At 48.6% G+C, this 15,721-nt stretch overlaps 7 protein-coding genes across 7 annotated transcripts; 5 read left to right on the forward strand and 2 right to left on the reverse strand.

Annotated features, from left to right (window-relative positions):
* Positions 1-234: 234 nt before the first annotated feature.
* On the forward strand, positions 235-2,682 carry CANTADRAFT_25155 (uncharacterized protein). The gene is made up of 2 exons (XM_020207339.1): positions 235-1,213; positions 1,262-2,682. The coding sequence occupies exons 1-2, from the start codon at positions 395-397 to the stop codon at positions 2,591-2,593; spliced, it is 2,151 nt and encodes a 716-aa protein (XP_020065859.1). The 5' UTR covers positions 235-394; the 3' UTR covers positions 2,594-2,682.
* A 311-nt stretch (positions 2,683-2,993) lies between these two features.
* CANTADRAFT_25157 (uncharacterized protein) lies at positions 2,994-4,293 on the forward strand. Its single transcript, XM_020207340.1, has one exon. It carries the CDS (start codon positions 2,999-3,001, stop codon positions 3,890-3,892), a length of 894 nt encoding a protein of 297 aa, XP_020065860.1. The 5' UTR covers positions 2,994-2,998; the 3' UTR covers positions 3,893-4,293.
* A 396-nt stretch (positions 4,294-4,689) lies between these two features.
* SRB1 (mannose-1-phosphate guanylyltransferase) lies at positions 4,690-5,778 on the reverse strand (the record flags this gene model as incomplete). Its single annotated transcript, XM_020206544.1, has 1 exon — positions 4,690-5,778. One exon carries the CDS (start codon positions 5,776-5,778, stop codon positions 4,690-4,692), a length of 1,089 nt encoding a protein of 362 aa, XP_020065861.1.
* Positions 5,779-7,532: 1,754 nt separating this feature from the next.
* CANTADRAFT_48230 (putative serine/threonine protein kinase) lies at positions 7,533-8,618 on the reverse strand (the record flags this gene model as incomplete). The annotated part of the gene is made up of 1 exon (XM_020209554.1): positions 7,533-8,618. The coding sequence occupies one exon, from the start codon at positions 8,616-8,618 to the stop codon at positions 7,533-7,535; it is 1,086 nt and encodes a 361-aa protein (XP_020065862.1).
* Positions 8,619-9,381: 763 nt separating this feature from the next.
* Positions 9,382-9,747, forward strand: MED9 (Med9p; the record flags this gene model as incomplete). Its single annotated transcript, XM_020208315.1, has 1 exon — positions 9,382-9,747. A coding segment is annotated over one exon (366 nt), but the record flags the coding sequence as incomplete, so codon positions are not given.
* A 1,122-nt stretch (positions 9,748-10,869) lies between these two features.
* CANTADRAFT_20311 (putative rhomboid protease) lies at positions 10,870-11,676 on the forward strand (the record flags this gene model as incomplete). The annotated part of the gene is made up of 1 exon (XM_020206545.1): positions 10,870-11,676. One exon carries the CDS (start codon positions 10,870-10,872, stop codon positions 11,674-11,676), a length of 807 nt encoding a protein of 268 aa, XP_020065864.1.
* Positions 11,677-12,838: 1,162 nt separating this feature from the next.
* On the forward strand, positions 12,839-15,007 carry CANTADRAFT_88656 (uncharacterized protein; the record flags this gene model as incomplete). The annotated part of the gene is made up of 1 exon (XM_020211476.1): positions 12,839-15,007. One exon carries the CDS (start codon positions 12,839-12,841, stop codon positions 15,005-15,007), a length of 2,169 nt encoding a protein of 722 aa, XP_020065865.1.
* Positions 15,008-15,721: the final 714 nt, after the last annotated feature.

Below are 15,721 nucleotides of genomic sequence, written 5' to 3' on the forward strand. Positions count from 1 at the left end.
TCACCTGAGCCAGCAGGAAATGGAACCTTCTCTAACACAGCAAAACCGGAGATTGCTGCTTTCCAGATCCCCCTGGAGTGGTGTAAACTCAAGTAGGGCTCCCAGTTCCTCCTTTACCCTCCAAAACTGCCGTTTCTGTGGTTGATGGAGACCCCAACAATTCCCGGTCACGTGCCGTTTCCCCAGACATTTCTGGAAATTCTCCATCACTATAACCCACGACTTTCCTCCAATGCTTCTCAGACGGTATCTCTCTTCTTCGCTCCGCAGAGCCCGTTTCCCGTTGCGCATCTCGCCTGAGGTCCAACAGGCGCTCAATGACAAAAAACAACCTGTTGTGTCGTTAGAATCAACTATCATCACCCATGGCTTACCGTATCCCAACAACCTCTCAATGGCCCAGGACGTGGAAAAGGTCATCAGAGACAACGGAGCCATTCCAGCGACCTGTGCTTTTATTGACGGAGTGCCCTACGTGGGACTTCAGCCTGAACAATTGGCGATGTTGGCAGAAGTGTCGACCCAGGGCCACATCAACAAGGTGTCACGGCGTGACATTGGCTACACCATGGCCAACAAGCTTAACGGAGGCACCACAATTGCTCTGACGATGATATTGTCGCATATGGCTGGGATCCAGGTGTTTTCCACCGGTGGTTTGGGTGGGGTCCACAAGGAAGCACACTTGACGTTTGACGTTTCTGCCGACTTGACAGAACTAGGAAGAACGCCTGTGACGGTGGTGTGCTCTGGACCCAAGGCTATCTTGGACATTGGCCTCACCATGGAATTTTTGGAGACTCAGGGAGTTTTTGTGGGCACTTACAACGACAATGGCAGACCTAACGTGGAAGTGCCTGGCTTCTACTGTAGGGAATCGGGAGTCAAGTCTGCGTACTCATTCGACTCGTTCGACCAGGTTGCTGGAATTGTGCACAACCACAATAATGTGATGGGACTCACCTCGGGAAGCGTGATCTGCGTCCCTCCTCCAGAAGACATTGCCTTGTCGTCATCGTTCATCAACGGAATCATCGATGGTGCTCTCAAGGAGGCCAAACTAGTGGGAGTGAGTGGTAAGGAGGTCACCCCCTTCTTGTTGAGCAAAATCGCCAAAGACACCCATGGCAAGTCTGTGGAGTGTAACATTAAATTCGTGTTGAACAACGCCAAAGCGGCTGCGAAAATTGCCAAGGGGCTTCTTGAATGCGACGTAAGTAAATAGTACTAGCACAGTTATTTGGAGTATACTAACAAATAGGTCCAAGGAACTCCAGTAATGAGCACACATGTGCTGCCCCCGGCCTTAGGCCAACTTGATGCAAGTGTTCCTGGTCAGGCGGCGACTAGTAGGGCTGCTGATGCTGCGCACACCGTGGTAGTTGGCTCCATCGCGTTGGATACCATTTCCACGGTGGGTGCAAAAACAAAAATGGGGGACTCTAACCCTGGCTCTGTCGAGTCTTCGGTAGGTGGTGTGGGCTACAACATCAGTTTGGCGTGCCATTATGCCTCTATGGCAGCACTGGAGTCCTCCAGCTGCAGATTGGTCTCTATGGTGGGCGATGACTTTTCGGGAAAATCGATTGTTAGTTTATTGGACAGCCAGAATATCGACTCTTCTGGCATAAAGGTGGCACCTGGCCAATCTACGGCCCAGTACTCAAGCACCCATTCGTCTGATGGAGAATTAATTGTCGCCTGCGCTGACATGGCCATTATTGAGCAGGATTTCGCAGCCCATATTATCGAACAATTAGACAGAGCAAATCCCCAAAACGTGGTCATGGACTGCAACTTGGCTCCTGCTGTTGCCAATAAAGTGCTCCATCATATCTACAAAAACCATAATCATGCTAACGTCATTATAGAGCCAACATCGCATGCCAAAGCTTCTCGCATTTCTCAACTTAATACTGGTGTATTCCCCAACAATGTGCTCCATTTGGCTACCCCCACCGCTGCTGAGGTCGAGTCGATGTACGCTGGGTTCAGCGAACAGGGCAAATTTGACGATTTCGATCAGTGGTTCCCGTTGCTCGATGCCCTTGGAATCGATGGCACTTTCAGAGAGAAGTTGAACGCCTTGTCCAACAAGAAAGACCACCATGTATTGAAGTCGCTTTTGTCGCAAGGAACGTTGCAGCAAGCGTTCCAATTGCTCCCCTTCGTGCCCAATTTGTACGTCAAATTGGGTGCAAATGGTCTTCTCACTCTCAGCATTTCCACCAACGTCAATGACTACAAGTCTATCCCAACCACATCTTTGTACAGGCCTACATTCATGCTCAAGTCAGAGGGACGAGTTCTTGAAGGAGGCAGTACTATGGGGGTTATTATCCAGCATTTCCCTATTCCTGCCGAAAACCAAAATTTGGCAATAAAGAACGTTACTGGTGCTGGAGACTCGATGTTGGGATTTTTGGTGTCGAGGCTTCTGGGCAGGGACGATGCCAATTGGCTCCAGCCTGAACTCCAGTCGGTGGAGCAGGAATGGGGAAAATGGGAAGCACTCTACAAGGCACAGCTCGCTAGTGGGCTCTCTTTGGAGAGCAGTACCGCCATCAGTGAGGAGATCAGGTTCTTGAAGTAGTTCCCCATCCTATCTGTGTAATTGTTATTCTATAGACGCATATAATGAAGAGCATTTGATAGTAAATTAATGATAAGCCAATAAAAATTACCTAATACACAAAACACATCTATAGAAATGGGTTTGGGTCTTTTGAAAGTGAACTTGCTTCATCAAACTAGATCTGCATTTAGAGCTTTCATTGCATGTGCCATCTTATCCTTACTTTTTGAATTGGAAATTTCTTTCATTAACCTCAAGTTTCCAGTTCATTTAGAGTGTTGGGATACTTCTCAATTATCCTATTGAAGGGATTTAATAATCGAATATCACCCCGCAAGAAATCGCTCCCATCATAGGTCACGTGTATTCATGCACGTGCTTGACTCTACTAAAGGTTTCTGGCACCACTTTCCGCCACCAACAATGTTCAGATTTGCAGCAAGACAGACTGCTAGGCAGCTCAGAAACTCTCCCATTAGGGCCTACTCCACCAGGTTTGCCAGCACGACCACCTTCCCCAAAAAGAAGATTCTTTTTGGTGGAGCTATTCTCGCTGGCGCCTTGGTTTACTGCCAATCGACTTCAGTACAGTTGGACACCAAAATCGATGGCCAGCTTCTTCCAGAGGAGTCTGTTGCCGTAGACTCGTCTATTGATCCATTTCCAATCAAGATTTCTGCAGACAACCAGCACGTTGCCACTGACTTCACCTTGGTGGGGCACGGAGTCAGATCGGTGACTTTTGTGGGCTTCAAAGTGTACGGAATCGGACTCTACATCGCTGATGCTGATATTGGGTTGGCTAAGTCAGTCTTGGGAGACCAGAAGTTTTTGGCTTCGTTGGAGACCGAAAACCACCAGTTGAAGGAACTTCTCGCTAGCCCCGTGGCTTCGGGGCTCATTGTGGCCAAGTTATTGGACAGCGGAGTCAGATTTATGGTCAGAATCAGCCCCGTCAGAAACACGGATTACGGACACTTGAAGGACGGGCTCATCAAGTCCATCTTGGCCCATCCTTTGAGCAAGGGCCAGGACACAAGAGAGATTGTGGGTGCGGGCTTGGAACAGTTGAGAGAAGTGTTCAAGGGTCGCAAGGGTTCGGTTCCAAAGAACCACTTGATGTACTTGCAAATGTTGTCCAGCGGGGAATTGAAAGTGACTTACACAGATCCCCAAAAGAAGACTGTGGCCGTATTGGGTGATGTTGAAGAGCCTATGATTGCACAAGTGTTGATGTTGCAATACTTGAGTGGAAAGAAGCCATTGAGTGAGCCCTTGAGAAAGAGCTGCATCGACGAGTTGGCCACCTGGGCCTAAGTCCAGTGGATGCCTCGAGGTCCAGTCAATCAATATATGTATATAGTCCAACTGATTGTCTGATATTACGGTGTAGAGGCAGAGGATAGGTGTCAACGACAATATTTTTGAGCCATTGGTGCTGAGAGACTCAATACTCGAAATGACATGAGCTGGACAGTTGACCTTTGACCTTTTGTGGCCATATTATGTCAAAGAAATCAGAAATGTCATTCAGAGCGTTGTTCGCCAGAAACGATGAGAGCATTGTTTCTGAAAATTGTCTGGATAAATTAACTGGTAATGGTCGAAAGATGAATTTCTTGTCAGTGGTGCTGTCTTCGAACTTAAACCACTTCAAGTAGTTATGCACACGAAACGTTTAATAGCAGTTCCAGTTTCAATAATAAAAATAATCATAATTACAAGCATAGTACATGGATATATCTGCAGATATAATTCACCCAGATGCAGCACAGAATGAGCTTCAATTCGAGAATTGCTCTGACCATCTTTCAAGCAACGTCTACATTACTCGTTAGCGTTACAACAGTCGCAGTAGTGCCAACTATATTCCACAGTTGATAATAATTTTCCGAAGCCAAGATATTATAATAAAAAACGGTAGAAATTTCACCATATTTTTTCACCATACTCTCCTTAATTGTTGGGTATTATCTAGCTTTCTAACTCTGCTCAGAAGCAACTACACTGGTCTATCAGTTAGCATAGGCTAACAGTATTAATTTACCTATTTAACGTTTTATATAAAGTACAACAAACGTCCAGGAACGTCTGTATGGTAGGGTATGAAAAACTTACATAATAATGGCTTCATGTTCAACATTAGAAGAAATAGACTTGTGAGGTAAGACCTTGGCACCGTTGACGTAGATTTCGTTCTTGATTTCAACGTCGTCACCCAAAACAGTGACACCTTCGGTTCTGGCCCACTTTCCGATTCTCGAGTTCCAGCCAACAATGGTGGACTTGACCCAGGCGTGGTCCTTGACTTCGGAGTTGGCCAACAACACCGATCTTTGGATTCTGGCACCCTCGCCAACAACGACGTTAGGACCAATGGTGACGTTAGGGCCGATCAATGCAGATGGGTGGATCTTGGCCGATGGGTCGATCAAGACGTTACCACCGTGGACGAAAGGTTCCTTGGACAACTTTTCGGGGGATTTCTTGGCCAACGAGGTCAAGTACAACACGGTACCGGACAAGAAGTCCTTTGGCTGGCCGACGTCCATCCAGTAGCCCTCCAAGTCGAACGAGTACAATTGCTTCTTCTCGACCAATTGTGGGAAGGTCTCCTTTTCGATGGAGGTAGGCTTCATGTCGATCAAGTCGATGACTTCAGGGTTCAAGATGTACAAACCGGCGTTGATTCTGTTGCCGACAAACTCGACTGGCTTCTCGACGAATCTGTCGATCAAGTTGGGGGTGTCTCTGTCGTGGACAATCACACCGTACTTGGAAGGCTCGTCCACCTTGGTGGCGACGATGGTACCGGCGGCACCGTGGGCCTTGTGGAAGGCAGCCAACTCCTTGAAGGGGTAGTCACAGATGACGTCGGAGTTGAGCACGAAGAAGGGCGAGTCGTCCTTCTTCAACACCTTTTCAGCCAACTTCAAAGGACCAGCAGTGCCAAGAGGCTCTTCCTCGACAGAGAAGGTGATGGAGACACCGTAGATGGCTTCGTACTTCTTCAAGGTGGACACCATGACTTCAGGACGGTAGTTGACGGCCAACACGATGTCGGTGACGCCAGCAGCAGCAAGAGCTTCGATTTGGTGCAAGATCATGGGACGGTTACCGAACTCGACCAAAGGCTTTGGCAAGGTAAGGGTGAGGGGTCTCAAACGGGTACCGTAACCTCCGACTAAAATTAAACCTTTCATAGTGTAGTGTGTGTAAAAACTGGGTCAGTGTTTTTGGCAACGGGAAATTGGTAGTTTATATAGTTTGGTGCGCCAACAGACACGAATGTCTGAAATATGCGCGCGGTGGGAATCAGCGAGGGTCCGAGGCGGGTGGGGGAGGGTACACTGGACCCGTAGTGCAATGGTCTGGAGCACACCTGGTGCCGAGGCTGTGGTGCAACGACTGCTGAGAGCCTCTATTGCACTGGTCTGGAGTGCTTGTGGCCTGGTCCTGGCCTAGTCCTGGAGTGGAGTGGTCTTGCCCCAGTGTCGTGGTGATGTCTTTACGTGTCCTGAAGGACGCGCGTTTTTGTCGGCGCGCGCTGTCGTGTTTGCCGCGTGGTGTTTGTTTGGTCTATTTCTGGCTCGGGACGAGATCTCCACGTGTGGTAACAATGGGATCGGGGCATGGAGGTCCAGCACGTCATCGTCCGCCACGTAATCCTCGATACGTCCTCCTCCCTCCGTCCTCCTCCTCCTGCTCCACCACGTCCCGCCGCAGCTTCTCCCGACAATTGTCTGACGCAGCCAGCGTCGTGCGCCTACCGCTTTTCATAACCAGTTGACACGAATCCTCACCGCCGCCACGGGGCCACAAAGCCTCTCCCACCACACCACGCCAGCGATCGGCGGTCACGTGGCTCCCTGTGCTAGCTGCCCTCCTCCAATCCCCTGCCTCGGTGCCACCGTGTGGGAGGCAGTGCTTCGGTGCAAACGGCGGATATCGCTGTCAGGGGCACGGTGGTGGTTATGCAACGGGTTGCGAGCGCGGACGCATGCACCGGAGCCATCTCGAGGCTGCCAGCGCCGAGTGTCGGCGGACACCGATGCCAGCCAGCAGACCCTGGGTGTCAGACAGACACTGGGAGGGTGGTGTACGGTAAGCGTAGTAAGTGTAGTAAGTGTAGTAGTGGCTATTTACGTGTGAGGAGGTGGTGCAACTGCCTGATTGGCGCGTGTGGAGCAGCTAGGCTGGTGCGTGTCCCGAAGTAGGATGTCGTGATGGTGCGTCACGAAGTGGTCTAGGAATGTGTCGTCTCCAGTGGTGCGTCTACCAGTGGACTCGTCTCGGGTGTGATTTACCAGAGTAGCCTCGTCTGTGGTGAATGGTCGACCAGTGTAGGTGTGTCTGGCCAAGCGATTGGATGAAATTGTGCACAGTCTTAGACTGGGCTTTGCACCTGAGACAATGCACTTGACTTCCAAACTGTACATCAGGAGAATGGCACCTGGGGACTCGGACTTTCCTCGAGAGCTTGACATTAGTATTGGCCCATCCTGAATTCTCTAACAGATGAGAATGAATGCGATTATTGAAATTGGGCCAATATTCTGGGAAACAACTGTATTCTGGTCCTCCCAACGATTATTCCGTTAATACTAAAAATGGGCCCTAGGCGATGCATACTCGTCCTCACAATAAGTGAGTATATCTGCCCCCTCAACAAACAATCTGTTTCGTTTCAATGAGAGCCTCAGTGTAATATTACTGCATTCTCGCCCTCCCACAAACAATCCGCTTAGTTTAATAAGGGGAATAATACGTCTATTCCTTTATACGCCGGTATGAGTGGCCATGGATGTTTCCTGAGTATAGTAGAGCGTATATCGTCCTTGGTGCTGGCTAACATGAAGTTAGTGGATGTTTCCTCGGTAGTGAGCTATGGATATTCCTCCATGCTCCCTATCCAGCCTCCAACGTAACAGAAAATGGATGAATCATCTCAACCTTCTTACGACGCCTGTCTCGACAACTCGAGTGCCTTTTCCAACACCGTCTCGATGGTGGGCCGCTGCTTGGGGTCGACCACCAAACACTCCCTGACCAAATCCATCAATGCCTCGGAGTAACCTCTTCTGTCTTCAGGAATCACGTAATTTCCCTGAGAAATCACCAACGTCAAGTTGGCGCCTTGCTCGATCTCCAACTTCTCAAACGGCGAGAAGCCGAAGCAGCAGCAGTAGAGCAAGCACCCCAAGGACCAGATGTCGGTCTTTTCGGAGATGTCGGCATTGGTGGCCACGTCCAAGAGTTCCGGTGCCCGGTAGGGCAATGTGCAGTGTTCCTGGGCGAAATCGGTCATGGTCAACGCCTGTTGCCTCGACTTGATGTGGATCCTGGCAGCCGAACATGACCCCAAGTCCACCAACACTGGGAGACCTTCGGCTGAGAGCATGACGTTGGCTGGCTTGATATCGTGGTGGGCAAACGGCACCAATTCCAGCATCTGAGTGCCCATCTCGCCATCGCCTTCGTCGTCGTCCTCGCTTTCGGGGAGCAACAAGTCACCTTCGCCACCATCCGCAGCTGCCTGAGCTTGACCCAGCCCACTCAGCCTTTTCTTGTAGTTGTGCATCACCTTGAGGCCACGGCAGACCCCAACGAAGATCTTGATGATCTCAGCCTCGTCCATGGACTGATCAGACAAGACGTGCTCGTTGATCACATCCTGGAGTGACTTCTCGAAGTATGGCATGACGATGTAGATGCTCTTGGACCCGTCGCTCTCCTCCACCACTGACTCCTCGATAGACTGGATGATGTAGGGAGTTCTGGCTGCAGCAAACCGGTGGTAGTTGCGGATCTCTCGTACCGCATTGCGGAACAGCTCGTCACTGGCGCCGAACGGGCACCGGATCTTCTTCAACGCATACAACGCGTTGTTGTTGGCCCTGTCTGCCACGAGGTACACGTACGAGAACCCACCCTCGCCGAGGAGCCTGATGATCTTGTACTTATTGTTGCTGATGGCCACATAGGGCGACTGGAAGCACGGGAGGCAGGGGAAGCAGGTGCTGATTATCGATTGGAGATCCATGGTGGTGGTGTTACTGGACCTTTGAGGAAGATATGGTGCAAGTCTTCAGGATAATACTGAATATAGTCCTTTCTGGAAGATGAATGGAGATGTTGCAGTAATCCTTAAGATCAATGGCTGTAGACCTTTCAGGAATGTTAATGGCGAACCTTTAAGGAGTATAAAGTGCTGTCCTTTAAGATATCAATGACAGCAGTCCTTTCGGGAATATTAATGATTTGCAGGAAGATCAATGGCCTTAAGGAAGATGTGTGCTGTGATCCTTTCACGAGTATCAATGGATGAATGCCTTTAATGAGTATTTAATGGGAATTCCTTCGACGAGTTTAGTACTTTAAGGAATATTAATGGGTGCACTTCTTTCACAAAGGTTGTAACCAAGAAGGAAGATCTGTGGCCTTTCAGTGAGATCAATGGGTGTAATTCTTTCAGAAGATATGGAGTAATCTTCAAGCTATGATTGTAGTCCTTGCGAGAAGATATGGCGTTGTTTCTTCAAGACTAATAATATTAATCCTTTTAGATAATGACTGTAATCCTTCAAGATAATAACTGTAATCCTCCAGATCAATTACTGTAATCTACTGAGATAATGACTGTCCTCTGAAGTCCATACCTTTCTAGCCGCTGACTGGCGATATCTCTGGCACTATATGCAGGCCGCGACCATGGTCACTTCAAGATTAACCGCCAGAACCTGTGACCTCTCCCAAATCACCACACCATGTCCTCCACCACTCCTGCCGCAGAAGCTGCTGCTGCCGACGCCATGGACATCGACTTGGCCATTTCTACGACTGCCAGCGATGTTCTGGTGCCTCCAGCCGCGGGCGCCACCGAAAACGACGACGACGAAGCAGACGTCATCCAGAAGTTGCACAACTTGGAAGTTCTTCCCGATCTCTTCAATCTTCTCCACGACTTGGACTCGGGGGTGTTACTGGCACGAGACATCGACAAGCATTCAGGAAGTATCCGTCTCAAATTTGCCACCTTGAAGCAGTACTTGCAAGAGGTGGAAGGCATCAACGAGACCATTGGCGAACGAAAGGCGCGTATAGAGGGTTTGTCGCGGAGCAACCAGCGCAAGTGTGAGTTCTTGGCCCGGGTAGGGTCCCGGGTGGAGCAGGAGCTTCAGTGATGGGCCAGGCACCAGTCTGGTCATCTCCACCACCACCCCTGCAAGGTGCCACCAAAGTGGATGAAGAATTAGTCAGGTGCTGAATTTGGCCATGCGATCAATGCTGAACACATAATAAAGTCAGGAACCAGCTTGATATCCATTCCCACAGGTAGTTCCAGGCACTTCAAGCAAATACTTCTAGCACGCCCTTTCACTCTCAATCCTGACCTCTTGGTGCAATTGCAACGCGTGGTGGATACAGAAGGATCCCGTTCCAGGTCTGCAATAACAGCTGTTAAGGGTCTTCTCTAGAAGCGATTTCAGTGGCATTCTGTACTTCTCTGTGTGACCCAGCTGCTCCAAGGCCGAACTACGTGACTACGAGTTCGCCAATCACCGCTGGTCGACGAATTGTGGTCTCCGCTGTATTCTTCTACCCAGGGTACTTGGGTCTACTCGCCCCACCAATGGTGATCCACTCCAGTCTCCAGAAGAAAGGTCTGCTGTTATTTATCGAAGTCATTGTCGGATATCGCCATGACTTCTTCAAGGAAGGTCGGTTTGGGTTTTAGGCTCGAAGCATGCTTTTGGAGTGTCCAACACTCCCCTCTTGGTACGCTGCACATTGCTGGTGGATGGTATTAAGCATGAGAAGGTGCATAGCTTTATCTCGTACCGCAATAATCACGGTTGGAACTCAGCAGGAACTGAATGCAATATGGTCTCTTCGCAAGCGGCTTTCCCTTTGAGTTGATGGTTTTTCAGAGTATTGATTTAAGGGTTCTATTTGTTAATGATCGTGGTAGTTCTTAGCAATTGTTTTGACATCCCGCTGGCACGCTGCTACTACTGCAACTCTATGCCATTCGCACCACACTGTACGCGAGTGAACAGATCATTCTCACTTCAACTCGCTACCAAGCCACTAGCCGAAAGGTGTTAATGTGATTATACACATCCTAATTGATCGATAAGTGACCGTACGGAATGACTCGTCTACAACGTCCCTACCATTCACTGCATTTCAATACCTTTCCTGCCTCCATTCCCGTCCTGTTCCAGACCTCTCACGTGATGGCTCGATCAACAACATATCTTCTGCTGCGCATCCTTCCTACACATCCAACCATGGCATCCTCCTTCCCGCTTGACTTGTCTTCCGTCAACCACTACCCTGCGCTCACCGTGGGCTTGCCAATCTTCACCTTCATCCTCTTGTTGGCCAATGTGGGCGACTGGTTGAGTGCCGTCTTCTCGTTGTATCCAGGAGCTCCATTCAAGCTCGACTTGAACCGATTGTCGTTCTACATTTTGTTCCACAGAAGCTTCCTCCACTGGTTCCTTAACTGCTTGGCGTTGGCCACACCAATGGCTATTTTCGAGCGCACCCACGGGACTGTCTACACCGGGGTCACCTTGAACTTATTGGCTGCGGTAGCTGGATTGCAGTATTGTGTGGTCGGATTGCTCTTCTATCCCGACACCCATGTTGTTGGTCTTTCAGGAGTGGTATTCAGTTTCTTGAGCTACGTGGCTGTCAAGGAGCACCAGCACCGTCCCGTGTACACCTACACGTTCCAGAGCAGAACCGTGTCGATCCCCACGCTCTGGACCCCGTTGATCTTTGTCACCATCACTGCTGTGTTGCTTCCTGGATCCTCGTTGTTTGGCCACTTGGCTGGTGTTTCCACTGGCTACCTCTTGGGCTTGGGGTACTTGAAGGTGTTGTACCCTCCCTCCAAAGTCATTTTGTGGATCGAAAGAAAGCTCGCAGTGCCCATCTCCAAGCTCGACGGCTTGGTGGTCTACTACAGGGAGCTGGAAGCCATCGAGTCCCGGGGTGTTACCTACACCTCGTTGTTGGTCGAGGACCTCGAGGCCTCTGCCTCGACCCCGGCTCCTTTCAGGGGCGATGGTCAGGTCTTGGGTGCCTAGACCTGCTCCAGCACCGGAAAAATCCTCTGGTCCCGTCACAGTACAGCAACACTGGTGGTTCTGCCACCCCTGGGCATGCCCCTCCAATCGGGACCAACTCGAGGTGCTACAGTGCAGTAAGAACTTCGTCGGTCCTTCAATACGGACTGCATAAGGGCCTTCAATACGAACTTCGGTATTTATATAACGAATATAAGAAGGAGCATGTGTACTACTCATTTGGACTCCAACAAGGTACTTCGTATAAATGAATATAGTAAGAAAGAGCATTCAATACTTCGTATGAATGACTGATATGAAGAAAAAGCATCCAATAAAGCACTTAATAAAGCTTTTCGTATAAATGAATGAAAAGCAGCATCGAATGAAGCACCTCAATGTTTGTATAAACAAATAATAGGATCATCCAATCAGGTCTTCCATATAGTAAAGTACTATGTCTATATTTACTTTGTAAAATATATGCCAATAATGAATGAGCATCAGATAAACTAATCGTATAGATTCATACGAATATACTACTGAAGTGAGCAACAAATCAATTACTCAACGGAACAAGCGTAAGAATCTCGTGGTGCTATAAAGAATACATTAAGCCCGACTCTTGAGACAATCAGTCAAACTAAAATACAACATTAGAATCTATAGAGAGTCAGCAGTGGAATATATCATCAAAACACTCTCTCTGAACCAATGAGCAGTTAGACTAAGAATATAATTAAGCTAGCATTTCTACTGTTGATTCAAGCTAGCCTGCTAATACAATCAGCAGTTGAACTGGATCATTATAGACTCTCTACGATCGGCATTTAATTAAAGATTAAATATACCTCTATAATTGTATTCGGCAGTTAAAGTATAGATTAATTGAGGTGGTCTCTGGCGACAATCGGCAGTTAGGCCTATCTTAGTATTCCCTCTCTACTAGACAAATAACATATATAACTAAAAATAAAAAAAATTTATGATTAGCAATCAAGCTGAATAAATCATTAATATACCCTCCATTGCGAGCAGTACAATGTCCCATTGTAGTTGCCATTTCACCACCTGTTCCTTTCCGTTTCCTTTCCCTCTGCTTCTCTATCACTGATACCGTCCTGCACCCAAGCCGTCCCCCGCAGTCTAAACAATTATCAACCACTACCACTTCGTCTTCACCATGCCGGATTCCCAGAACGACGCTGGCACTGTCCATGAGCACTCCAGCCTGGCCCGGCAGGCGCCAGGCATCTCGAACGGAGACAATTTTCAGGCGTCAAAACCGCTTGAAACGGGCCCAGACAACAAGCAAACGGACCCCAACTCCAGTGACAAAGAGACCAAAATGGGCACCAAACGAAAGAAACGGCGCAAGCCCAAGCCGAAACTGAAACCTGAGGCTGACGATGGGGCTGTACATGCGAAGGATGCTGTGGACGAGGCGAAAGAGGTCAAAGAAAGGCCCAAGAAGGACCAGCACCATGAACCGGTGACGACCGACGATAACGGCTCGACACTGGCCAATGGACTTCCAGGCAAGCAAGCAACCAAGGTCCCAATGAGTCCTCGCAAGCAGGCCATCATGAGATACAAGAAAAGTGACGAAAACATCAACGGAAGAACATACATCAACGAGGTCAGGGACAACCTCAAGAGCAAGAGCACGCCTGCGGAAGAAGAGGTACAGGTGTTCGACGAACGAGTGGATCTCGACGAGCGTGTGACGTTGTTCAAGTACAAGTCGTCCAAGATCTTTGTGTATGACGAACAATTGACCGACGGCAAGACCCACACGAGCTCTTCTGGAAGGCTATTGGGCCACGGCGAGTTTGAGATTTTCCAATTACACAATGGCGACGTAACTTACCTCTCGTGTGGTACCTCGTTTATCTACCCGTTGCTCCCGAAATTGAAGATACTCCGCATCAATTTCAACCAGTTCATTCTCCCGTTGGTCAACCCCGAACGGTACTGGAAGATCTTTATCAACTCCGACGAGCCCAACGTGATCCAAGTGCTTGAAAATACCTTGGAAAGGGTGGTGCAGTACCGCAATCTCTTCTTCGGCAGCCCTCCTCCCAAAAAATCGTCCAAGACTGGGCTCCAAAATGTTCCTGAAAACCAAATATTGCCGGGATTGGCACCATCTGGATATGACACCAATCCCAACGATATCAATGCCATTAATGAGCAGCCGAGTGAGTTGAAATCGCTCTCCATCATCGATGAAACGGAGTCCAACGGAGGAAATCCTGTCATGGAATTCGAGTTTCCCCAGTTGGCTGGGGAAATTCCGGATTCTCCTCCTTCCGCCCCAATTTCCCCTCCTCGTCATAATGGTTTCTCCGAACAGTTCCCTACCATCACGGCAGCGGAACCCAATCCAAAGTTCGGATGGTCCCTTAATAAAAAGGCATCGAACCAGTCAATCTCGACTTCAATGGCATGTCTTGATTTGAACGACAAGAGCTACAAAAAACCCTCTCGTCAGAATATTATCCATCAGCCACGCCCAAGTCGCCACATCGATCCGTTGACCAAGCCGATCTTCAACGAGAACTACAAAATCCAGCACAAACAGCCCTACAGCGTGTTCCAACATCCCACCGTGTACGAACGCAAGTTGAAGCAGGATGAGAAATCGGATTCTTCAATGGACTCGTTACTAGACGAGTACGAGGAAAATATCATCCACACGAAATCGACTCAGCCTTCGAGACAACCGTCAAGACAGCCTTCCAGACAACCTTCCAGGCCGGCTTCCAGAGGACATTCGGTTATCCTGGCTCCCCAGTTTCCCCCCAAACCGCTCCATTATTCACGAGATGCACTTTCAAGAGATGTCATAGACAGAGATGCCAGGTCCACCCAATATGACGACTTCCCAAGCACGTCCTTGAGTGAGTACAACAAGACCCACAACCATTCTCGATCCAGGAGATCGTCCAGGAGTGAGTTGTATGTGTCTGAGTCCAATTGGATGGAGCCAAGGCACGAGGATGGCAAGCCCAGACTTCCAAAATCGAGATCAAGCTACAGCATGAATGCTCCAGGCTACCAGAAACTCGATTTGACCAGCACATACAGAAACATTTATCGTTCCATTACCCAAAGGAACTTGAACCTGTATGTGGATGACGATGTCAAGTCTACCCAGTCGTACCAGCCTCCAAGGCAAGCATATCCAATTGCTTCTAGGAGTGATTTTGGAAGCAGGGACCCTCGAGAGAAGAAAAGAGACGATGGTTTCGATATGAAGTTGGACTCTTCGGAGGTCTACAATATTATATCGCGGGGTAAGCCAAAAGCAAGAAAGAGCATCACCGAGAGGTTCTTTGGTTGGGGCTAGTGAAGAAATGGACAGGCAGGAGTAGTTTTCTCAGAGGTGTGTGGAAAACTCAGAAATGGCGTATGCTAGAAGTGTCAACTTGGCTAATTAATTGCTTGTTGTGCACTCTGAGCTCGTCTTCCACCAACAATTTAGATTACGACCTCCACCAACGATTTGAATTATGGATGTTATCCACCGTGGTCTACAACACCACTGGTGTAAATATTCATAGCAGTTCTACATCTCGATGAGAAAGTTCATTCTCTTGGTGGTGAGCTACTTGGTGAAACCCATACTCTCGATCGGGAGTTTGACCAATTGTTGACAGTTCTATGGTTGCTCACGCCTCTCCGGAATGTTCATCCTACTTATTCATCTGGCTGGCGTGTGGTATTGATTCAAAAAGTTATGAATCATGAGGCCGAGTTCAATATCCCTCCTTTATTTATCCTGACTGTCGCATTAACCATGGCACTGTAATGTGCTCTCCTATTTATTGTCAGTCATACTGAATCCTGTGATATCCCCTACATGGGACTATTTATTGTCAGCTTTGCTGGAGCTCCGCTGCTATTCAGCAGGCGCTGGAATTATATACATAGGCTGAATATTCTATAAACAAAATCACCGGAAACCAGGACAATTTTGATCATCATGTTCGTACAAAATCACCGGAAAGCCCAGATTAATTTTGATCATCAGTTTCGTAGGCATTAAGTATGGAGACAAGCA

Source organism: Suhomyces tanzawaensis, assembly GCF_001661415.1.
Source record: "Suhomyces tanzawaensis NRRL Y-17324 unplaced genomic scaffold CANTAscaffold_2, whole genome shotgun sequence".
Taxonomy (NCBI): domain Eukaryota; kingdom Fungi; phylum Ascomycota; class Pichiomycetes; order Serinales; family Debaryomycetaceae; genus Suhomyces; species Suhomyces tanzawaensis.

Bases quoted from the DNA above. Each gene is read 5' to 3' on its own strand.
- CANTADRAFT_25155 (XM_020207339.1), top strand. From the start codon at position 395: ATGGCCCAGGACGTGGAAAAGGTCATCAGAGACAACGGAGCCATTCCA. The intron at 1,214-1,261 runs GTAAGTAAATAG...ACTAACAAATAG, and splicing joins AGGGGCTTCTTGAATGCGAC to GTCCAAGGAACTCCAGTAAT.
- CANTADRAFT_25157 (XM_020207340.1), top strand. From the start codon at position 2,999: ATGTTCAGATTTGCAGCAAGACAGACTGCTAGGCAGCTCAGAAACTCT.